Source organism: Seriola dumerili, unplaced genomic scaffold (assembly GCF_002260705.1).
Source record: "Seriola dumerili isolate Sdu_G_001 unplaced genomic scaffold, Sdu_1.0 BDQW01000260.1, whole genome shotgun sequence".
Taxonomy (NCBI): Eukaryota; Metazoa; Chordata; class Actinopteri; order Carangiformes; family Carangidae; genus Seriola; species Seriola dumerili.
This window is the reverse complement of record NW_019174515.1, coordinates 327,473-352,369: the sequence shown is the minus strand read 5'-3', so window position 1 is coordinate 352,369 and position 24,897 is coordinate 327,473. Positions and strand designations below refer to the sequence as shown.

The following is a 24,897-nucleotide window of genomic DNA, read 5'->3' as shown; positions in this document are numbered from 1 at the left end:
TTGTGCAGATTGCCCTCAGTTTGAGTTTGGATTGTGTGTTGGTGCCCCTCCAAACCCCTCCCAAAGTTGATGCGACATTGCTGGACCATATGATGAACGTGCTTATCTGCTCCTGAACACATTTGCAGTGTACATGTAATCTTGGGCAGTGCATACTGTTTTGAAAGTGAGGCAGACATGTGCAACACAGTCACCCCCGTGAATTGCACCTCTTGGTAACACTTCACGCACGCTCTTCAGTCGTCGTTGATCTCACATGAAAGCAGGAAAGATACAGACTGCCTATTTTCACTCCCAGGGTTCTCCACAGCTTTACGTGTTTGAGAGAAACACTGGCATGTGCTTCTTGCACTGATGTCAACTTGGTCGGACAAGCCCAGAGGAACTGAGTGTGTTTAGGAATGTTGCCATGACAGCAAGGTCTTCCCTAACTTTACTGGTTACATCAGCTCTAGAAAATACATTTCAGAGGGGTTGCTCTGAGAAAGAATAAATTAAACAAAGTTTAAAGGTAATCAAATTAAATATCTAATATTTTTAAAATCTGTAATAAATATACAAACATGTCTGTAAGCATCAGGGGTATTTGACAAGGTGCGTGTGTTGAAGCTGGAGCAGATTTTCAAACACAGCACTACAGAGGTGGGATGAAAAGATGAGGAAACATATCCACGTATGAGAAGTGTTTGCTCCAGCGCAATATTTATGACACATACAGTAGTTGGTATGTGTCTCTTCACCCACCTTTTTCTCACAATGCAAGTGTGCTTTGATTAATGTGACGGATGAAATCCATTTTATACCCAGACTAACTGTACAGCCAAATCCATATAATGGTGCATATCTGAACCTGTTTGTTTTCTATACCTGTTATACCGCCTGCCCTTGGTGCAACCTTTTTTTTTTTTTCATTTTCTACATTAAGGTTTCTTGCTGAAGGCCTGTTGTGTTTTACTCCCATGCAAATGATTTAAAAGACTTTGTCAGCTTTGGGCAACAAAAGCATGATGCTTCAAATAGATTTTGCAGTTGCATAGCAACAGCAGGACATGTTTAGAGTGCCTGTAGCTAAAAACAATGTTCAATTGCATCCAGAGTGTTTTAGACAGTCGAGTCAATCAGTGCAAAACTTGTACAATGAATTGCTTGTCCGTTTGTTAACCTTTCGACTGTGAGTGTATGGCCTATCCGGTAATTGTTTGGTATCAATTTCTAAACATAGAACAGTCGTCTAAAACAAGACCCAATTTAAGCATATATTTATAATGTGTACCGTTGTGGAAATGACATATGTGAGAAAAGAAATGCCAGAGATTTTGAGAATAAGAAACATAGACCTTTTGAGGGGCCCCTATGGTGAAGTGATGTCGTAAACATTTAAAACCCATTAAACATCTCACTTTAACTCATCACAGGATAACATTTTGATTATGTGTTTACTGCTTTTTGAATTTATTAAAGCACACCTGCTATTTAGCAGTACAGAAAGTTACACAGTTCCTCAAGACTCTCAAGTAGCCTCAATTGTCCAAACAGATATACCTGTATTTAAAACAGGTTTTCTCCTTGAACAGATGCTCTCAAAAACAACCTCTTATGTCTGTTTGGATGTATCTTGGTTTAAATCCACTTCTGTTCTACTTCTACTCTCCATGTTAGTTTATGTAAGTGTTAAGGTAGAAAACAAAGCCAAAACCCTTCATTGGTTAATTCTGTTGTTCCTTTACCACTGTTCAAGGATTCAGTATGTTGGCTGCTTTACCTCACGCTCTTTAGTTCCTTTGCTTCTTACTCTGTTAAAGGGGGAGTACACAATGTACTGCGTTTATGTGCTGCTGACTTCAGGAAGTTGACCTCTTTGGTTTTTATACATGTTAGAAGCTGCAGTTGCATTCCTCTTACATCAACCTCAATGACAGGCTCTCTTGCCTCTGCCTCTTTCCCTCCTTTATCACATTCCACTTCTCTCTCACTCTGTCTACTCTCTTCCCTCCTCCTTACCTTGGTATCCTCTGTTTTTTTTTTTTTTTCTTTTGCATATTTCTCTTCCCCTCAGCTGCACCCTGTTTGTGTCTTGTCCCTATATTCCCTCTCCCCCCCCACCCCAACCCTCTCTGTCTGTAAGATGATAGCAGCAGTCGAGCTGCTGCCAACTCCAGGGGCCCTCATGAAAGCCGTTCTCTGATGGAAGCAGGGGAAAGAGGAACAAACTGTACTCTATGTACTGAGCACCAGCGATGAACATGCTTGCACACACCAGTAATGAGCATTGTTAACGTTTTCACATGAATAATTTCACATAATGAAGAAAATAACAATATTATAATAATTCCTAACTAGCTAAATAAATGAATAGTCCTTCTAATTAAAAACCTCATAGATTTATAATATTAAATAATATGCAGAGAAAAGTGCTGCAATTGACGATTATTTTCATTATGAATAAATCTGCTGATTATTATTTTCTTAAATAATTTTGAAAATCTTTGTGCCTATAAAATGTCAGAAAATAGTGAAATATGTCCTTCGCAAGTTTTTAAAGCCAAGGTCACTTTTTTTTATCTGGAAAAAACTTTGAACCTTAAACTATTGATTTATTATCAAAATAGCACATTAACTTTCTGTTTCAGCTCTATTAAATGTATATACTCAATACTACACAGGCAACAAATATAGGCTGCAAGTTTAATTTATGGAAGAAAAAAAAAATTTCACTTTAAATTGCAATACTGGTCACAAAAATCATTACTTTACTCAAAATTATTGAACACCCACCAACAGCGGCTAAGTACATGATGAGCACAACCTTAACTAAAGTCTTAAATATCTTCCTACATTATTTAGATGTGCACTGCCTTATAAGGATAAATGGTTATCCCTGCGTAGGCACTTTGAATCGGATGCTTTGGGGTTGACAGAGGTCTTTCCATGTAGGAAGGTTGAGTCAAGATTCATGGAAGTAAACAGCTCAGTTTGCTGGAGGGGGTTTGCCCTTTTAGCACAGTGGCTGCCAGAGGGAGCAGGTCAATTCCACAGTCCACGCTCTTAAATTGCTGTGTTACTTGCTCTTTTTTTTCTTCTTTTGGATAATGCACCTTCTTTAAAATACTTTTAGGCTACTTTGTCAGAAGTTTTTTTTTTTTTTTTTTGTAACGATGATATCATTGTCCTGTCTGTCTTTTGATTGGTTCCAGAAGGTGGCTAAGCAGCTTCTGGCAGGCTTTATGTTTAGGTGCTGGCTGTGTGCCCAGTTTAGCTAGTGAGCTGTGAGTTAACAAAGGTGGAGTTCGGCCTCAGTAAAGTGTGTTTGGTTACTATGTAGGCTTTTATAGCACTGGAAGCTGTGTTTCTGAAAGAAACTTCTTCCCTACTATGAGTTGCAATAGTTGGATTGCATTTTGTTTCAGTGGAATGAGGTTATTCTGACTACGATAAGCAGTTAGCATTGCACATAAGAATCATTAAATTTTGCTCCAAATTTTCCAAAGTTGTAACACATTTATGCCTCATTGCATCTGCACACTTGTTCATTGTCCACACATGGGTTTGTTTGGCCTCTTATCATGTTGGCTAGTGAACAGAGTGGTTGCTATTTGAACTGAAGGTTTATAAATAGACCTGTGTACTGCTGCAGCAGGCAGAGAGAGCTAACACACTTGCTAACCTGCTCAGAGAAAAGGTCAGGAGACACGTACACACACTTGTCTTCTTGCTGTCAAATACAGTGGTCCACTTTCACTGAAGGATGTCTGTGTCCCTCTCCCCTCGGTTGATTCATGCCATTGTCCTCTTTCAGTTTTTATTGTCTTTACCTCCCTGTCTCTTGTTGTCTTTGTCACCTTGCTACTTCTCTGCTCTAGGATAAGAGGTTTTGCTTGCCATGGCGTCCTAGGGCAGTGCTGCCAGCTTTAAGCCTGTTGTATAACCCTAATCTAGTCCAACTTGTACACATTCATTCCCACTCAAGAGGAGAAGGTATAGGGGCGCTCTCTCTCCCTCCTTCTTCATGTTACTTTTCTGACTAACTTAGTTGACTCACATACTTGTGTAACATTCAAAATGTACCATAAGCAGGGCTGAGGACAGATGGGAATAATTGGTCTCCTTCAACAGGAGAAAGAAAGTGAAAGAGAACAATAGGAAGGGATAAGGCTGTGTTCAGACAGCAGTGGCACTGAATCAGAAAACACAGACCCCTCATTCATGTCCTAACATTTACAATTGCACATTGGAGGTGCCACTACTGGCAACTCTGACTTTGGCTTCAGTGCCAGCACATGTAGCTTTCATAGATGTGCTGTTGGCTTTGCCAGAACTGACCCGCACCTTCTCTGAAATTTAACTATGCGTGTTACTATGCATCAGGGATATGATGGCTAAGGAGTTGCCACGTGGAGACCATAAGAATAGTGATCTGCTTGTGTGGCGTGATGCTGGTAGGGATTGTTGACAGTGGAGACAGCATCAAACAAGCCAAAGAAGCCAAAGAAAAGCTCAATAATTTTCTTGTTTTCAGTACTTCAAGAAGCATTTTGGTCTGTGGCAAAACCATTTGCACAGCAAACCTCCTTGTGGCCATCACTATCACAGCTATCACAGGGTTTTAAAAAATGTAACCAAGATTACTTTAGCTTTGACTAATTTCATAGTGGCTAGACAAGGCCAACCCTCCCACTGTCACTTTAACACAAATAAAAGAAAGTAAACATCACTACTTCCTGTATGACAGGGTCTGATCATGTCCAATACACTCTTCTAGTGTTAGAAGGTCTACATTAGAATTATACAAGAGAAATGGTGTTTTTATTGATTCATCTGCTCCTCTGAGTCCCTGTGGACTGATGCATAAAGGCATGCGTGTGAAATATATGATTGAAAACCGCTGGTGTCAACTGGTGAGGTTGTGACTGAGTGGTTTACAAACTGATCGATATTGTAAAGTTGTTGATATTGGGCATGCAGTGCGATAAACTAACCTTCTTGTTCTCCTCTTTTGTCCTTTCCTGTTTTTCTCTGCAGTGCCAGAAAATACCAAGTCAAGGCAGAGTCCTAAATCTAAACCACATCCCCCCTTTCCCCCTTCCCACACATATACCTACACACCCACATACACAGACAAACACAGACATACAGTCCTCAGCGATGCCAAGGGGGCCTGATCAGCCTGCTGCCCGCTCTGACAAGCCCCGCCTCTTCACCTCAGACCCTTGAGGCTGTGTCCTCTGAGCTTTGACCTTTGACCTCCCCTTTGTCGACCTGGGAACCAGAGGTCACCTGTTCTCCACTCAACCCGAGGACGCCCTCCTGCCCAGCCAGGAGCCGCAGCCACAAGCCGCACTCACAGGTAAATTCTGAAAAGACAGAAAAGAGCACCAGCTAACAGCAGAGCATTACATTCACTTAGATCCGTCTGCATCTTCAATTGCAGTCAAGGACACTTGCTTACACAAGCACACTGTCTGCCAATGTTCACATTCTTGGATAGACAAAGAAACACTCAGACAATTACATTTAAATGGCACTAAATGTTAAAATGTGGATATGCTCTTGCTCACAGCTCTTGATGAGTTTCCTCTTTCCTAAATAGCAGGAATAAAGAAGCTGTCTATCTTGTAATGAACCAGATTTGTGGCCTTTGAACTAAGGTGCATATTAAAAAATGCTGAAGTTCTTTTAAGGGACATTGAATTTGTTTATTTTGAAATATTTTCAAATGCGTTGGTTTGCTCTAAATTCATATCAGCTGTAATATCGAGCAAAATAAAAATATTGTGTTTTGTTAGTGTTGTGTCCACATGCACATGCAACAACTTATTGCTGATTTGCTGACACCGTTAGTTAACACACATTTGAATGGTACATTTTATGCTTTATGTTATAACCTGGATAACCAACTGTAACTATTATCTTAGGTTCAGATTCCAGCAATGTCTGTCCACTAATACTCTACCTGCAATCCCTTCTCCCCTCTGACTTTAACGCTTGTGTTCTTCTCTGTTTGCTTGATTCTCAGTGAATGATCTATCTGCCTTCACTGCATCTAACATCTCCCCACTCTGTTTGTTTTCTGTCTCTATCTCTAACTCCCTCTAAGTCTGTTTGACAGTCTTTCCTCTCTCTCTGTTTCCAGGCATGGCTCCCATTCGGGATTCCGTCAGCCACTCCCCTAATCAAACAGGTGACTACACATGGCTTCTTTCTTCCTCTTTTCTACTGCCTTTCATTCTCCCTTCCGATCTTCCAATGTCTTCCCTTGACTGTCTGCTTTGTGATTGTCAGAAGGGGTAGAAGCAGTCTGACCTGACCTTGACTGATGATGCATTTTATTCATGGCAAATCAGAAGTACAGACAGAGAGATGAATGAGTGAGACAGTGGGTGTGAAAGAGTGCAAGAGGAGACTTGGCAAGCAAACACGATAAGCAGCACACATGGCTGGCAACCATTTTATGTGAAAGAGGCTTTGAAAGTGAGAGAGGTGGGCAGCCAATTGGTCAAGAGACTAAGAATGAACTGTCAAAAAGAAGTTGGTATTCAATTAATAAAACACTGCTCAGCTGATGTAACCTGCCTCAGTTGATGCTTTTGATGTGTGCCTTTATGGTGTTTTTTCAAAGTTCATAGTTTATTTATAAGGTAGAAATTCAGTCGATGTTTTTGAGATGTCGTTTCATATTTTGTCTGAAAATCGTTTTTGTCCTTGCAATGTGACAAATCACAAACTTCCTCACACGAAACTGTCAAAAGAAAACTATCTATTTGGACCATAATCTTGTCAACTGTTGGTAACATAAGTTAACCTTCATTTTAAGAGGTTCTTTCATAATGAAGGCCTGCTTCAGTGACTGCTACACTGCCTACACATTAAAACACTTTCACTGTAAGTTATCAACAGTACCATAATTCATTCACATTGCATTCCCCCTGCAAATGAATGGGAGCTACCACTACAACAATACTGTTTCACTGACAAAGACTGTCGGCAAATGCTGATAAATAAGACTATCAGAGAACAGAGAGAGTTTTTGTAGCACTAAAAATCTAGGCACTTGCACCATTGTGACCAATTGAATGTGTGCATAATTGCCATGAAAGCAAACTCGGATCCCAACTGGTCTCTGAAGTCTAATTTTGGAGATATACCAAGTCTAAATGCAGATGATCTTGGAAAGTCTTAAATTTGGGAAAAAAAATATTAAGGTTTAAACCAAGTCAGTTTTTTTCAGTTGCCACCTCCTCCCCTCCCTTTCTCCATCCTCCCTCCCTCTTTTCACACTCAATTGCCACCTCCCCTATGCCCCGCATCTCTCATCTCCTGCTGCTGGTCGTCCTCCACCTCCCTGAATCCTAGTTTATAGCTTTGGCATGCTTTTGGGTCCTGCTGCGGTGACAAAATGGTGGCAGCTGTGTCCAGGCTCAGGCCTGGCGCCGATCACATTCAGAACAGTTGGGCAGCTGAAGGTTGGAGGGAATAGAAAATTAGAAAGGCGACTGTGAATGAGGGAATTAAAACCACATCTGTTATTTTAATATAGTACCCCAAGCGTAAATTAACACCTTTCCTGAACGCTTGAGTAAATGTACTTGGCTTTTGTTTTTGAAAATGGGAATATTTTTTTTAATCTTCAATCTAACTGTGATCTGCCTTGTCTACCCTTTTCTCTCTCCAGGTCTGGAGCATCCTGGCTTGGACTCACAGTATGAGCCATCCCCTTGGTCCTCTGGCTCTCCCTGCAGCAGTGACAGCAACAGCAACTGGGGGAAAGTCCTAGTGGACGGAAGCACCGACAAACCCAACAACCCTTCTTCAACCAACTCTTCCGTCTGGCCTCCCTCCTCCTCCTCATTCTCTTGCTCCTCGTCTTCTTCCTCTTCTGGCTGTGGGTCAGGATCAGACCCTGAGCTGGCATCAGAATGCATGGACGCAGACTCTAGCTCCTCGATCGGCTCAGAGAAAAACCTTGCCGCTGTTGCTGTGACAACAGTGATGATGATGTCAGCAAATGCTTCTTCCTCTGTGTCTTCTACGACTTCTTCACCCTCTTCCTCTTTGGTGACTTCTGCCATGATGGTCGGCGTTTCAGTGAATGGAGACAGCAACGGCAACAGTCGTCAGGTTATTGGTGGAGGGATGGGAACCATCAGCGGTGCAAATAATGGAAATAATAACATCACCGGATCCTCCCACTACTCTGTGGCTGGGTCCAGCAGTATTGGCAGCAATAACATGGGTAACCACAACATCAAGCTCGTCAATAACAGTGGCGTATGGGGCAGCCAGACAGGCAGCAACATGATCACCACGGGCGGAAGCACCCCTTGCATCAATGGAGGGTTAAACCCAAACTCTTTAAACCCAAATGCCAACCACGGTGCCTGGCCACAGAATCCAACCCCAAGCCCAGTGACCCAGGGCCAGCGGCCTCCACAGGCTCAGGGGATGAGTTCCAAACTGGGTATAGCTCCCCAACAGGGCCCCTTGCTGGGCTGGGGTGGCATGGCAGCTCCAGACAACAGCAGTATGATGGAAGACACTGAGGTGAATAATGGTACAGCAAGCAGCAAGGTGTTAGGAAGCAGCAACAGTGGAAATGGTGGCCTGCAGCCTACCAACCTTAACACTGAATCCAATGGACCAAATAACACTATTATGATGAATACTACTACTACTACTAACGCCACAATGACCTCTAGTCCACCAAACTCTACCGCCTCACCCCAACTCAGTGGGGATTGTTCCTGGGGCTCCATTGGAGGAGGGAATGGGGGTCCGCTGGCCAATGGAAACCCTTCATCAGCCCCCCAGAACCCCCAAGGAGAGCTGGGGGGTCCTGGGGCTTTCGGTACGCCTTGGGGCGCAACTACCTACCCTGGAGACAAGGGCCCCCCAAATGCAGACACTGTGAACCCCCAAAACCCTGCCTTAATGCAGGCTGGGAACCCCCAAATCTCCTCTACTGCTGCTTACAAGAGTAATAATAACCACAATAACACTGGGGCCCCACGCTGGGACCAGGGGCCCACTAATAACCCAAACCAGCCTCAGAGCAACTTGTCCTGGGGTGTTGGCTCAAATCAAATCCCAGGCTCTGCAGGCCAAACACCTGGAAATGGGAACCAAACTACGATGGGCCCTCCAGCGGGGATACCTCGTCCCTGGGGGAGCAGCGCGTCATCTTCTTCCTCTTCCTCATCATCTTCTTCCACATCAAATACCAAGATGTCAAATGGAGAATGGGGATCAGCAGCTCCTGGTAACAACCATTCAGATGCTGGAAGTCAGAAAGGAAGCTCTGCCAACAATGGCTGGAAGAGCCTGGAGGATGACGCCATGGGCATGGGAGGTGGAGGGGGAGGAGGTGGAAGTCATGGCTTGGGGAGTGTCACTGGAGGCTGGGGTCGCTCTGGAGGAAGTGAAGGAAGCGGAGAGAGCTCCGGAGGCCGATCTAGCTCAGACAGAGACAGCAGCCAGTCAAAAGGGGGAAACCGCAGAAAAGGTACCCATTCTGCAACAATAATAACAGCTCTGACCCGGGCCGATGTGGACCCAAGAGTTCTGTCCAACACTGGGTGGGGTCAGACACCCATTCGGCAGAACACCGCCTGGGATGTCAATTCTCCTAACAATCAGCCCCAGGGTCCCAGAGGAGATGAAAGAAAGCACAGCAGTGGAGGCTCCAGCTGGGGCACAGCAACACCGGCAGCTCCCTCCCAGACCTCTGGAGGTAGAGGCATAATGTGTATGAAGCTTTTGTGTGAATACATTGTAGAAAAATAAATAAAAATATTCATAATTAGTGCAAGAATTGCTTTTGCAATAGAACACAAAAGCAAGAAATTGATCTCCCTTTCATTTACTTGCAGGCTGGGGAGGTAGGCCCGGCAGCTCAGGCACGGATACAGGAGGGTCTGGCTGGGGAGAGCAGAGACAAACCTCTGGGTGGGACAGCAAAGTCCCAGCAAGTGGAGGAGGTGGGCAGAGTGGCTGGGATGATGGATCCAGCTACAAGGGTAGCAACACCAATAGTAACACCTGGAGCAACAACTTCAACAAAGATGACAGGTAAATAATGTGTTCTGTGTTTTTTGGCACTAAGTGATATCTTGGTATCATTTCTCTGCATTTTACAGTCAGTATTGTCCGCTGTCCATTTTACTGATCACCTTCATTTTTTTTTGTATAGGTCCAATACATGGACTAATGCACCCAAACCGCAGCAGGGCTGGGGTTCCAGTAGTGGAAATGCAAGTGAAGGCTGGGGTAGCAGTGGGGATGGTACCAGAGGAGGAGCCAACAACCACTGGGGGGAGCCCCAAAAAAGTGCAGGCTCAGTGGGCTGGGACAGCGACAGTGACCGGTCTGGCTCTGGATGTTGGAGCGAGCCTAGCCGAACCAACACCAGCAGCAGCAACACGTGGGTAGGGAGTGGAGGATCAAATACTCCAGACCAGAGCACGCCAAACCCAGGCTCCAACTGGGGCGACTCAGTCCACAAACCCAGTTCTCAGAGTAACAGCCAGGGCTGGGGTGAGCCAGTGAAGAACAACCATGGAGCCCAGAACTGGGGTGAGCCGAATCCCAAGCCCTCCAACGAGTGGGGTAAAGGTCCTGAATCCAACATGTCCAGAGGCAATCAAGGCTCTAACAAGCCCACAGGTAGTTATTAGGACTATTCACCCCATCACAATCAAGGTCTCAAACAAGATTTATCCTTTGTTTATTAGCAAATTTGACTTTGTTGCTGCCTATATCTTCTTACAGTGACTACAAGGCATCTATTTACACTCTATAGCAAGACATTTAAGTGGGAGGACATAAAACTGATGACTCACTTTTGGACATTTATTTATTCTTCCATTAGGCTGGCTGGGAGGCCCGATGCCCACAGTAGGTCAGAAGGAAGAAGTGGCAACTGGGTGGGAAGAGCCTTCTCCAGAGTCCATACGGCGGAGGATGGAGATCGATGATGGCACTGCAGCTTGGGGAGACCCTGGTAAACACTTAATCCATTTTTTTCTGTGGTGTTTTTTGTCTGGAGGAGAGCTGTGCAAGGCCAGAACAAGATTAGATGTAATTCCAGGCTTCTCCTTTTCAGCTGACGGCAGTCATTTTTAGCAGATGACAAAACATTTAATTAAACCTTTCTTTCTAGGCAAATACAGTGGTGGATCTGTCAACATGTGGAACAGGACTAGCCAATCAGAACAGGAGAACATGGGTATGTCCTCTCAGCACCAGTCCCACCCAGCACACAGCTCAATGCATCCTCCTCAGCCCATGCAGCCTGTTGCACAGGAAAAAAGCTGCAGTTCTGGTAAGTTGGGATATGTACTCATGCACGCAATTCAGGCATGTACGCATCCTTGTGTTTGTATTTATACACTTACTTATAATTATCAATTTGCTCAATGAAATACGTTACCAAAGTCAAACAGCCCAGTTTCAACAGTCAGAACATCTTTCACACAGCTTTGACTACAAAAAACAAATAGGCAGAAAGAAAATGTACACGTTCACACACACCTCTAACACATGTATACCTTTGAAAAATTAGGATTCCTACACTGCCATTTCTCACTGGCTCGTTTTATATTTTAGGACCATGTAGATGTGGTCGGCTAGGTTACAACAGATCTTAAATTGTTTGGCCTGCAGGGATACTTTCATCTCAACATTCCTGAATGACAGCGTTTTATTGAATTTCTTTTTTTTTTTCTTTTTCTAGTTTCTCAAATGCATAGTTCTTACAGCATGTAGTGAATGTAGGTGCATTAGCTCACAGAGTAACGTTTTACTTCTTCTAGTTTGATACTGGCATAGAAAGTGCAAGGACATGAGTCTGATTCTAAAAAGGTACGAGCATGTAAGTGCAGGCCTTCTGGTGCAGTCTGTAAGCCTTAAGAATGGATAAAAAAGGTGCAAGTCCCACCCACACACTTATTTATTTAGGTGAAATATGTTCATGAAAGGATTTTGATTGTGACAGTACAAACACAAGAAGCGTGGATGCACACACACTCACGGTTGTATAAAAAGGCATACACAATTTGCACAGAAGCATAAAGAGGAAACAAACATGTGCACCCGTTCTCTCCCATCTCCCTACAGTGTTGTCTGTGCTGAGGGCTTTTTGTAACGCAGGTTGAGTCATCCCTTTGGAATGCTAAGAGCATCGATTTTTCTCTTCTCTCATTCGCCTTTTTTCTCCTCCCTTTCTCTCTCACCCGCCAATTCTGCTCGCTGTAGAGACACAGGCTTTTGTTGGGTTTGAGAGAGAGAGAAAGAGAGAGCGAGAGAGGCAGTAAAGGAGGAGGTCTGGTGACTTAGTTATAGGAATGGTTCCAATGTAAGATGGGAAACTAAAACAAGTAAGGCAGCTATTCTTTAGAAGTGGGCTGAGAAGGGGAGGGGCTGTTAGGGTTATTCAGGGTTGCTGGTCTAGCAAGCTAACTGGAGCAGCTAAGTGGAAGTGGCGAAGAAGGGTGGGGTGAGCTAGCCAGCTACTGTACTGAGAGAATATAATGAATTTGTGGATTGTGATTCATTTTAGTAAATGTGGGTTTTATTTGTTTTGAAACAAAAGTACAAAAGCTAAACAGCTAAATGATATATTTAGAGAAAATTATTTGAGTGAAGTGTTCAGAGATACAAAAATAAAACCATTCAATTAATTTCAAAAGCAAAATTGAAAACTTGTTGAAAATGCTGATTCTGATTTTAGAAATAAAATATATTTTCAACCTGCTGTTAGATGCCCATATGAGCAACTAAAATCACAACACATTCATGCACATGCGTATACACACACGCACACACGCATATTGAGTTGTTCATCTCCCCTTTTGTATTTAGATCAGCTGATGCACCTACATAGACAGGGACACAGAGCAATAGATGCAGAATAGGGTTACAGATTGTGTGTGTGTGTTTTTGTATCTGTTTAGATGGACATACACCACCATTTGTGCATGTATAGCAAATCTGCCTTAAGACATGCATGTGACATTTTGTGTATTTGTGTCTACCTCTGTGTTTGTCTAAGTGGCTGTGTGTGCATGTTTCTTTGTGTTATGTGCAAGTGCTTGTGTGCGAGCATGCTCAGTCACATGAGGGACACTGGACCCTGAGGCCACCCCATGATCTGTCCTATTTTTACGGGGAGGTATCCCTGGCATCTCCCCAAACACCTCCTGTGGAGGGAGAAAGTAGCAGGCCTGGGTGGTCAGCTGTAACCAGAGCCTTTTGAACTCATACTTGCACGCACTTGAACACACAGCATCACATTTGAAAGTGAACTGGGGTCTACATCTACACACCCACAAGAGCTAAAGTAACACTTTAGTAACACTTACATAAGCAAGTTGACGCAGGGTTCCCCAGGGATATGAGCAGGGCTGTCTCCATAACCTCTATTATATTTATATTTTCTCTGCTGGTAACAAGTCAGTTGCGTTTCAAGAAAGATTGTATGTACTGGGGGCATTGATGTTACCCTTCACATGATCCAACACTCATTTCACCTCTGGCTAAACAAGCCTTATTCAGCTGCTCCTTATTGGTAGAGATATATTACCAAAAAAAAACAAATATCTTAAATAATGTGGTTGTATGTATGTTTAATCCTGTTTCACTGCTGAGAACAGTATTTGTGCTAAATAAAAAGAATTTTGAATATATATATATATATATATATATATAATTTCTAACAAATACTGATAGACATTAAACTAGAGCTGTCACATTATCAGATTTTCACGATTATTGTAGTTAAAGGAATTCACATAATATATAACGATGTTATTGCGATATGTATGGAAAATCTTTAAAAAAAATTTTTTTAAAAATAGATAAAGCTATCAGTCAAATTCATCTTTAACTTTGTACATTGTGTGTACACTTAATGGGTAGTGAAGGGCAGCCAGGTGAACTGATTAAACAAAAAAAAGATCCACAAGGCCATCACAATATTATCATGTGTAATTTTTAACACAATATCAATATTTAATTTTTAAATATCATAGTTATCGTCATTATTGTTTAAGACAAAACCACAGAAAATATATCGTAGCTCTAATGGTTGACTCCCTCTCTTTTCCTCCAGGTTGGGGTGAGCCATACCCCCAGCAGAAGGAGTCCTCATCGTGGGGGGAGCCAGCCGCTGCTCCGCCTGTTACAGTGGACAACGGGACCTCTGCCTGGGGGAAGCCCATGGACAGCAGCTCCGGCTGGGATGAACCCAGCAGGGACAGCAGAGAGTCCGGTTCTGGATGGGGCAGCCAGCATAAGTCGGGTAGGTGCATACATGAACATGATTATTCAGAAAAAATAATGTTAAAACAGTCCTCACTGATCATGAACTCTTGATTTCTGTGCAAGGTGTCAGGAGAGAGGATTTCCCTGTAGGAATTGCTGAAATGAACACTAGAATCAAATAGTCACCCGTTGGTATTCACTTTCTTCCTCCCTTCCCTTCCCCTTTGATAGCTCCAGGTCCTAAGCCCATGGAGACATGGTGTGGTGAGGAGGTGTCCATGGGTAATAGCTGGGATCAGGAAGAAGAAGTGGAGATTGGCATGTGGAGCAACAGCCAACAGGACAACAGGTCCCATGACCAAAACACCTGGAACTACAAGCATAAAGGCGGAAACAAGGTTTGTTGACCTTTTCCTTGCCTATTTGTTCATTTTAAACATGAAAACACACAACTCTTAAACACGTGCTGACCTGCTGTTGAGGTAAAGTACATTATATGTCAAAGTTAGCCACCTTTAGTTGACTGCAGCACATATGTTTCAGCCAGACAGATGATTCTAAAATTATTTGTCTGTTGTTTCAGATGAACAAACCAGTCAACAAACAGGATGAACCGTGGATGAAACCTTTCATCAACCAGTTCAGCGGCATGAACTTCCCTGTAAGTACCATTTCCCATTATGTAGTGAATATGGAACTTCTGATAACATTATCATGAAAACAAATGTGTTAACATGGCAAAAACATCTTTTCATAAAATAGTTTGTTATGGCATATATGTTTAACATGCCAACTCTCTGCCTGAAGCTTTAGACATATATAAAACACACTTTCTATTGCTGAGGTCACAACTATAAAACAACAAGAATTTATATATGGCCATAATAATTCAGATTATTCTATGATCAGAGGAGCTATACTGACAGATAGCCAGAAAGCCATAGTTGAATCCAAATTGAATTCTGTACAGCAGTGTCTCTTTATTCTCTTATCGGTTTAAGTATTGAAAGTATATAATTCTCTTTGAAGAATGAATGCAAGATATTTACTCTTTTCTGTCTTCCCCATTGCAGAGAGACTCTCCTGACGACCCCATGAAGACAGGAGCAGGGATGGTGCAGGACAAGCGTATGGACATGGGCAGTATGGGAGACTTCAATGGAGTAATGGGGAAGAACCCTGGGTCTCGACACCAGCTCCACAAGGAGTCTGCCATGGATCGCAACCCTTACTATGACAAGGTAAGCAGAAACATCAGCCTTTTCCTGGGTGTACAATAGGTAGAGGTAAAGAAAATACTTGAGATGTGGTCAGCCTCTTTACTATTGCAGCGATCATGAGGTAGGTATGTGGAGACAGTCTCGTGCATGTAAGCTGCCGCAAACATCTGGCTGGGTAGTGCTCCCTCAGCCCTGTTGTGCCCCACAGTGGTCGTTTTAGCTCACTGCATTTGAAGTGTGGACTACTGAAATGGATGTTTCATTTAATACTTGCTGTTTGCATGATGTAGCAACTCATCATTGCAAATTATTAATTAGGCTGCGTCATTTATCAGCAAAAAAATGAAAAATTAAATATGCATATTTAGATGTTTAATCATAATAACAATTGGAGGTTTTGCAAGTGATTTCTAATCATGCAGCAATGATTCATTCCCTTTCATTGTCCTGCAAAAAGCTGCAGTGGGTTGGTTTGGCTTTGCTGCTTTTCCTTTAGCACTAGTCACTGCTTGTCTTTTACTTTTGTTTCTCTCTTTCTTACTCCCATCCTCTGGTGCCACCTTCTTTTTCTATTTTTTTCTTATCCCGTCTTACTCCTTCCACTCTCTCACTCTTTCAAACACTGTTCACCGTCTCTCCCTTTCTTTCATCTGTCCTCACATTCCTTGCTCTTTCTTCCTGCTCCTCCCTCTATTCTTCTGCAAAATTAACTCTTTTCCTTCTTTTCTCCTTCCCTCTCTGCACTTCTTTGGCTGCTGATGTGCTTCCTGTCCCTCTGTGCTTGCCGTCCATCTGCTGTGCGCCTGGCCTTGCCTCTGCAGCTGTCTGTTTCCCCCTCTGCTTATGATAGTCCAGCTTCTGATGAGCTCTCCTCCAATCAAAGCATGAGCTTTTCCCCTTCCAATTCTGCTCAGCCTATCCGCTGTCTCAACTCTGGGCCATCTCCTGCCCACTCTAGTCCTGGGGCCACTCGGCAGGTGAGTGTGGAAGAATGAGGAGGGTGTTGTCTTCAAGTCGGATCCTGTGTCTTCAGTCTGCCAAATACTCTTACTGAGACACTAACAAGACAACAACAATAAGGAACTTCTCATTTATGATTGCACTCACCAACGAGTTAATAGCCTATGATCTTAAAATCACCCATTCTTGTGTCAGTTTCATTACATTATGATTTTTTTAATGGTTATTTGACTGTTACAACAGTGCATGTTTTTTGTGTCCTCTCTGCTCAGAATGTAAACCCTATGTTGGGTGGCAGCAGCGTAGCACAGGGCCGAGGCGGCCCCCAGTCCCAGGTCCCCCCCCAACCCAACCTTCGTAACCAAGTGCCTCCACCCATCCTGCCCTCTCAGGTAGCACACACAAAACCACAAAACACACCACTTATCATTGCATCTACTGCTCATAAAAGTTTATGGTACAAAGTTTGACAAGTCTGGTCTCGTCTCTGTAATAGTCTAAATGTCTCAGTGTGTCGAATGTGGACACACTGAGCGTTTTCAAGACAACATATGTTGATCAATCTCAAAATCAGACCACAGCTTTTTCAAATGATGAGCATTTTTTATGTTCCAAGCAGCCACTGGTTTCTTAATTTCATCACAGTATGAGAATCAACTTGCAGGAATCTGAATCTCACCTGAGATGGATAATCACAGTATACACCACTTAACTCAATGTTGTCATGTAATGCAAAAAAAGAACTCTTTAACTCGTGCTTGGGGTTAGGTGGGAAGAGGCAATCTCTAAAGCTCTAGTAAATACCCATGATGGTTTATGACCTTAAGCAATCAATTTATGAATTTTACAGATTTGATTTGTGTTAAACATGAAATTCAAAGTAAAACTTGGCATTGGATAAATTCAAACCAAACTTTCATTTGGGTTTAGGTCCCTCCATCCCTGTTGAAGTACCCAGGAGGTAACGGAGGTCTGAACCCCCTGTTTGGCCCTCAGCAGGTGGCTGTGCTCAACCAACTCTCCCAGCTCAACCAGCTGTCACAGCTCAACCAGATCAACCAGTTACAGGTAGAGATGCACTTCAACACACGTGCACACAAGCGTGGAGAAAATGAAAATTTCTGCTGCCAAATATAGCATTTAGTTTTAGAATTTTAGCCTCCAAAAATAAAACTGTATGAGAATTACAAATCGATATTTCACAGTACCTTTTAACATAAGTGAGAAATTATTGTTTCTATGATTTGAAAAAAAGACAGTACAACTATTATTTACAGTTTTTTTTTTTTTTTAATCCTGTTGTTTTTCTGCAGCGTCTTCTTCTCCAGCAGCAGCAGCAGCAGCAGCAGCAACAGCAGAAGGCTCAGAGCCAGAGAACCATGCCTGTGGGGCGACAGACTGAACAGGTGTGTGTGTTTTTAAAATCTCTCTGGATCCTGCAACAAAACACACACAATGTAAGATGCGAAACGGCACAGTGTCTCTATGGTGTTGACTCTTTGGTTGATTTCTCTAACCTCCTGCCTCCTGTCCTTAGACACGTCCTATTGGTTCGTCTCCATCAATGATGCAGCCCCCACGTCATCTGGACCCCTCTTTGCTGAAACAGGCCCCACCTCTCAAACCGTACCTGGAAAACTACTTGTCCCACAATGCCCCTGAGATGCAGAAGGATGCTGCCGCTCTCGGATCCTTCAGCAACTTCCCTTTAAGTATGTTTTTCGAATGTAATCAGTATATCCCCCCAAACTTGCATGGCAATGCATTTATGTGGATATTTTTCGGTAAAAGATATATTATATATTTGAATATGTATATTGCCATTTTTGCTTTGTCCAATTTTGTCATATATTTAAATTCAGATGGACAAAATTGAAATTCTCCTGTTTCCTCCTTCTTATCAGGCTTGAACTCTAACCTGAATGTATCCCTGGACATGGGTGTTGGTGGTGGTAGTAGTGGTGGCGGAGCTGTGAGCTACAAAGAGCCGCCCCAGTCCAGACTGAAGAAACTTTGGGCTACTGACCCTCTGGAGCAGAACAGCAAACCTGGTACAGAAGAACCTGTATATGTTTGTGACATTACATCCTGCAGCATCAAACTGAACCTGTTGGTTTTTGAGCCATTAGTTATTTGTTCAGTGATCTTCCGTTCTGGGAGAGGTGATCTTGTACTTCTAGCTTCCACAAAGAAAGTTAGAAAAAGTTTCCTGCACACTGACCACCTGTAGTTTTTAAAGTTGGCTGTAAAAGTTTGTAGCTTGGGTCATTTGTTAGAGGTTGGTCCTATATTCAATCATGGCATGGAACATGTTTCAATACAACATAAACCATGCATTAATTTTGGAGAAAAAAAATATTTCTGTGGCTGTTGAGTTTGTCTCCTTGTTATAAATGTTTATTCTAAACAAATGTTTGTGTGAAAAAGGTTGGTAGACTTTCCACTGTTGTCATTGAAACATTGTTTTTCTGTACTTGCATGCTTATAAAAAAATACTCATGACTAATTTGTGTTTGTCCCACAGGTGCTATGTCGTCTGGGCTGCGTCTGGAGGACTCTCCCTTCTATGACTTCCTGTCTCCTGGCCCATCTCCCCTGAGTCCTCCCGGCCAATCAATGGGCTCGGTGGGTGATGGCTGGCCGCCCCGTGCCAACTCCCCCCCGCCCCATGGAAACACTGTCACGTGGCCCCCAGGTAGAGCTGCTTTCACAAACATAAAAACAAGAGAAATGTTTGCTTTGAAAACTGCTAATCCCTGTGTCCGTCTGTGTCTGCAGAGTTCCGGCCCGGGGAGCCTTGGAAAGGTTACCCCAACATTGACCCTGAGACTGACCCCTATGTGACCCCCGGCAGTGTCATCAACAACCTCTCCATCAACACCGTCCGCGACACAGACCACCTCAGGGACAGGAACAACGGTAGGTCACACACATGGCCAAACATAACCACAAACTGGGGCTGAATTTCGAAAGCTTGTTCAGTTTTTTATTTTGGTAAAGTTGGCAAGTTGGTAAACCTTTTTTCCCTTTTTTCTTTTTGTCAGCAGTGACCAATGTGTAAAACTATGTTTAATTTGAAGCCAGCAGCTGTCAGTTTTAATACATGAGATAACAGCAGTCACTGCCAATTATCAGTTATCGATTGTAAGCCAGTGTCTCAGCCAAGGATGGTTTCTTAGAGAAAGAAGCACCACTCTTTATCATTCCACCACTAATTATCATTCCTAGAGGGTCTTTAAGCCTTATTAGTGTGTATCAATAGTAGAACTTAAACAATTAGTCCATCAATTGATTAGCTGATTGACTATTTTGATACTCAATTAATACTAAATAGTGAATTGACTATTATTCTCTGAGTCCAGCCTCTCAAATGAGACTATGTTCACACATCACTGTTCGTCATTATCACTGTAAACTTAATATTGCTGGGTATTTGGACTTTTGGTTGAACAAAATAAAACAATGTCACTATTGGTTCTGCGAAGTTGTGATTTAAACATGTGGAAAACTAAACCTGAATTGATTTAATAAGATATTTGAAAGGATTAGTTTTTGACAGGATGCCCTTGCTCCAGCCACAACCTAAACACACTCACAAGTACTAACCCTTCTTTTTGTTATTCTCAGGGCCATCCTCATCACTGAACACCACGATGCCTTCTAACAGTGCCTGGTCATCCATTCGTGCCTCCAGCCACAGCGGTTCCCTCACCAGTACAGCACAAAGCACTTCAGGTATGTATTCCTGTTTTGTAATTCAGTCTTAGACATCTTGTTGCCCCCTTCCTCATCACTCAGGCTGCACATGTTTAAGAAGGACAGTCAGCAGATCTGTGAAAATTGATGAGAGTGATGTAAAAATGTTTCACTTTGTTCTCCTCTCCCCTTGCAGCCAGACCCAGTGAGTCAAAGTGGTCTCCCGGCGGCGGTTCTGTGTCCAACTCCTCCCTAGCCCATGAGCTGTGGAAGGTCCCCCTCCCTCCCAAGGCGCTGTCTGTGGCAGCCCCCTCCAGACCACCACCTGGCCTCACCAGCCAGAAGCCCAGCCCCGCCTCCTCTGGCTGGGACGCCTCTGCCCTGAGGTTGGGGGGGTGGGGCTCCTCTGAGTCCAGATACACACCTGGTGAGAGCTTGTGACACTTTATAGGCACAAAAAAAATTATTTGCCAACACAAACAACAACACAATACAGGTTGGTATGCATATCTAATATGTGCTCCAAATTTTCCAGAAGAATTTTGGTGGAAGTCAGATGAGATACACTGCATCACATTTTTAACATGTTGTCAACGGCCTTTACAGATTCCTCTTAACCTCTGCACAGTAGATAAAAAATAACTAAATTCTTACTGATTGTAAGTAGATTTGTTTTCCGAGTTTTATTTAGATGCTGCCTTGAATAAAAAAAAAATATTTCTTTGTTTTAACATAGTAGTTTCTGATACTCCACCCTATGACACCATCCATTTTGATTTCTCATGGTTAGAGGTGGTGTAAAGGTGACATTTGTGCAACGTACATGATTTCACTCAAGTTTTATGGCTGAGGACCTCTGACCTGGACCCTTCCAGTCGTTTTACCTTTGTATACTTGCATTTTATCTGAATTGCACATAACCATAGCTGATTATGATTTTACAATGTGTGTGCATTTGCAGGTTCCAGTTGGGGTGACAGCAGCAGCTCAGGGAGAACCCAATGGCTTGTTCTGAAAAATCTCACACCTCAGGTACTCACACATGAATTTAACATTATTATTAATCTGTGTGATTTTTGTTATTGATATGTTATATTCCAAGTGTTTATGGAGTCTGTGTAGAAAATTGCACACTTAGAGGAGATTTTTGTGTATGATAATTGTCAGCAGTTTAATATCACCGTCCTTGTTAACCCGCTGTGTGTCTCTCCCAGATTGACGGCTCTACCCTGAGGACCCTGTGCATGCAGCATGGCCCTCTGATCACATTCCACCTCAACCTGCCGCACGGTAACGCCGTGGTATGCTACAGCTCCAAGGATGAGGCCGCCAAGGCCCAGAAGAGCCTGCACATGTAAGGACACCAGAGACACTCATACACATCACATACATGCATAGAGCATGTATGTGAGCATGTTACCTTTCTATTATAGTCCTTTATTAAATTAGATAAGATGCCCCTGCTGTAATGAAGTGAATAGTTAATGGTGAGACAGATGAATGGGATATTTAAATTTATACAATCTGTCCCTGTTTATTGCAGCTGCGATTCATTCAGTGCCTTTACATGAGCGTAGATAGCCATGCTACTATTACCTTTCACCAGTTTGCTTTAACATCTGAGAAACCCAGTGACTGTAATCACGGTAAAGCATTATTTAAACCAAATTTACCCTGCTAGATTTCTCATGGAAGAAGCCCGTTTCTCTGCCATGTATTCTTCTAACCAGGTTTCTACCCAGCTTTTTACATGTTCGCATGTAGAAAAGAAAAAGGAAATTAATTTCAGAAGGAGAAAATATCTCTGACAGCAGAACAGAGGTATAAAAGACATTATTACATATTAGTTTGACGAACACAAACTAGTCTAACATAGTCTAATTAAGATGGTTTCCACCTCTGAACATGTGATCATTTCTAAAATTCTTACTAGCCCTCCAACACACACACACACACACACACACACACACACACCCTGATTAAACAATACAATCAGGAAGGAGGATCTTCCACCACATGTTTATAGTAACCACGTTACCACAGTGTATGTAAACATGTCGTATGACTGCCCGCATAAACTGCTTTCGCTAAGTAACCTTGGTACTTGTGTGCAAGCAACACACTCACACACTTTAACCTGGTGTCTCTCTGTAGGTGTGTTTTGGGGAACACTACTATTCTGGCTGAGTTTGCCAGCGAGGAGGAAATCAACCGTTTCTTTGCACAAGGGCAGTCATTGGCCACTCCCTCCTCCAGCTGGCAGGCCATAGGCTCCTCTCAGAGCAGAATGGATCAGTCTCACCCCTTTCCCAGCCGCGCTCCTGAACCTAACCAGTGGAACAGCAGCGATCTCCACAGCTCCTCCCTCTGGGGCGGGCCCAACTATTCCAGTAGCCTGTGGGGGAGCCCCAGTGGCACCGAGGCGGGGAGGATCAGCAGCCCTTCTCCAATCAGCTCCTTCCTCCCGGTGGATCACCTGACAGGGGGTGGGGACTCCATGTGAACCGCCTGCCAATCAAACAGGCTGGGGGGAAGCGTCAGTAGAGAATTATCAATAATCAGCAGAAGAAAATGAAAAAAAAAAAAAAAATGTAGTTATAAACGCAATGGCACTAGTTGGACTCTTTCTCACTTACAAGATATTCAACAAAACGGGGTCTCCCCTGTGGAAAACAAGTTACGTTTCTCTCTGCACATATGTCCACTTTGTTTTAGCCCAAAAACATATCAGTCGGAATACTTGAATCATGCAGGCCAATTCTATAATGTGAACGGATGGATATTTGCTTCCAGGTAGTGCTCTTTCAGACCGAAAAAAGCTTCAGTCGAGCTCATTATTATATATATATTTTTTGTTTCATTCATCATGTTTATTTGAATTCCAATTCTTTTTATTTTTAACGTTTTCTTTTTGTTTAATTTTTTTTTTTTTTTTTTTTTTTTTTTTTGCGTTTGTTTGCTGACAATGTTGGAGTATGAGCTTTTTTAACTTTGCACTGAATGTGGTTTTTTCTCAGTATATATAATCTGCAATATAGAGGGAGCAGCCAGTTTTTCCAGTGTAGCTGTTTACTCATTGAGGTCCTTACCGTATGTGTGTATGCGTGTGCACGCGCACGTGTGTGGAAGTACTTTGTGCGTGTGATTGCGTGTGTGAATGAGTATGTGTGCGCTCCTCTCTGCCTTGGCACGCCTACCTTACTGCGTTGTCGTGGAGTTCAAGATCAACAGATAGTTAAAGAAGAATAAAAGCTGACTTAGGAGGATTATCTGGTGATAGTAAAAGTGACATTAAAAAGTATTGCACCAATTTTGTTTTAAAACTAAAGAACGTTGAGCTCTGCAGTGCAAAGGACTGTAGCCGCAGCTGGGACTAGCAAGCCCCGCCCACCCTAATATAGGGGCGGGGCCTATCTAGCAAGCCCTCCCACTGGCCCTCTGGTGGGCAGGGGGGGAACAGCACTTTCAGAATAGGCTTTCAATGTTTTGGAGGTGCCACACTGCAACCTCTTGTTTACAAGACTTAGGAGGCGGAACGTGTGTTCATTCTTCATTTTAAAGAGAAGATGGAATAAAATAAAAAATAAAAAATACACAAAAAAATTTCAAAATTATTTTAAAAAAACTTAAAAAAAAAATTTATAAAACAAAGAGAAAATCGACAAAAAATTTAAACTCTTACTGAGGATGAAGATGATGCTTTGTAACTCTGGGAATTCGGATCAGTGTTTTTGGCCATGGCGTTGGTTATTTGAACTATTCCTCTTTGTCTGCTAAATAACCAGCAATGGTTCTCAGGAAATCAAGCCAGTTTTCCCCCCCTTGTAGTTGAATTAAAAAAAAAACTACTACTCCTTGTAGGAAAGGAAAATCCAACTTCTAGCACTGAAAACGATGTATAGGTCTGTAAATTTTTTTTCTCTGCCAAATAACTGCTTTAAGCTGGAGAAGCTCAACACACTGCTTTCGATATGCTGTCTTTTGGGGGGAGGGGGGTCCTAATGTGGGGGGGTGGAGGACGGGCTGTAGAAAACCCATCGCTCCCTCTCTCCTCCTCTTCCTCCACTCCTCCACTCCACTGATGTAAAAAATCAAAAGTGGGGAGTGTGTATTGTGTGAGTGTGTGACTGTCAGTGGAAAATGTTGTCTTGTCGGACTTAAAAACCAAGAGAAAGGCGAATCTGTATCTATGCATACTGTAGCCTCTCACGTGGCCTACTGAGAGGCGTTTTTTTTTTTTTTCTCTCTATTTTTTTTTCTTCCCGTGTCTCACAAAATGTTTTAAATGTTTAATTAAGTACAACAAAATGCGAAATATTACTTGCTTTCTTTTTTTTTTAATTGCTCTCATTGCCACAAATGGTGTTTTGAAAAAAGGAAAGAAGAAAAACCTTAAAAATCTTGTTTTGGTTGAAGATAATATTTTAACAGTGCAAAAGTCGTCCACATTTCATTGCCTTGATCCTAATTGTGTCCGAAGATGCAACAAGTCAAGTGGCTTCTACCTGTTTACAAATAGAATATGATTGTATTGTTGTACTGTTTTATTTGTTGTTGTTTTTTTCTCCTTTTTTTTTCTTTTTTCTTTTTCCTTTTTCTTTCTTTCTTTTCTTTTTTTTTTTTTCTCTCCTTTGGGGGGTGGGGGGGGGGGTGGGGTTACTCATCTGAAGTTCCTGACCTGATGAAACGTGTGTGTGCGTGTGTGTGTTTTGGATGCTCCATACCGGCAGATGTGAGTTCTACATCTGGAGGGGAAAGGGGTTGAGTT

At 42.7% G+C, this 24,897-nt stretch overlaps 1 protein-coding gene across 2 annotated transcripts; it reads left to right on the top strand.

Moving 5' to 3' along the window:
- Nucleotides 1-5,306: 5,306 nt before the first annotated feature.
- tnrc6a (trinucleotide repeat containing 6A) lies at nucleotides 5,307-22,985 on the top strand. Of its 2 annotated transcripts, XM_022756922.1 has the most exons (24): nucleotides 5,307-5,344; nucleotides 6,131-6,178; nucleotides 7,670-9,724; nucleotides 9,864-10,062; nucleotides 10,184-10,656; nucleotides 10,862-10,993; nucleotides 11,153-11,314; nucleotides 14,102-14,290; nucleotides 14,485-14,651; nucleotides 14,837-14,914; nucleotides 15,327-15,494; nucleotides 16,295-16,450; nucleotides 16,706-16,825; nucleotides 17,364-17,501; nucleotides 17,747-17,839; nucleotides 17,971-18,145; nucleotides 18,338-18,484; nucleotides 18,958-19,128; nucleotides 19,212-19,352; nucleotides 20,061-20,168; nucleotides 20,326-20,556; nucleotides 21,091-21,161; nucleotides 21,344-21,483; nucleotides 22,284-22,985. In XM_022756922.1, the coding sequence occupies exons 2-24, from the start codon at nucleotides 6,133-6,135 to the stop codon at nucleotides 22,630-22,632; spliced, it is 5,709 nt and encodes a 1,902-aa protein (XP_022612643.1). In that variant the 5' UTR covers nucleotides 5,307-5,344; nucleotides 6,131-6,132; the 3' UTR covers nucleotides 22,633-22,985. The 2 variants fall into 2 exon arrangements, with proteins under 2 accessions (XP_022612643.1, XP_022612644.1); XM_022756923.1 differs by lacking the exons at nucleotides 5,307-5,344; nucleotides 6,131-6,178 and having other exon boundaries at nucleotides 8,623-9,739.
- The last annotated feature ends 1,912 nt before the right edge of the window (nucleotides 22,986-24,897 follow it).

What these genes read in the sequence shown, in the direction of transcription:
- tnrc6a (XM_022756922.1), top strand. Translation starts at nt 6,133, where the DNA reads ATGGCTCCCATTCGGGATTCCGTCAGCCACTCCCCTAATCAAACAG. An exon ending in TGCAGCTTGGGGAGACCCTG is followed by an intron (nt 10,994 to 11,152) that starts GTAAACACTTAA and finishes CTTTCTTTCTAG; the next exon opens with GCAAATACAGTGGTGGATCT. An exon ending in TACAGCACAAAGCACTTCAG is followed by an intron (nt 20,169 to 20,325) that starts GTATGTATTCCT and finishes CTCCCCTTGCAG; the next exon opens with CCAGACCCAGTGAGTCAAAG.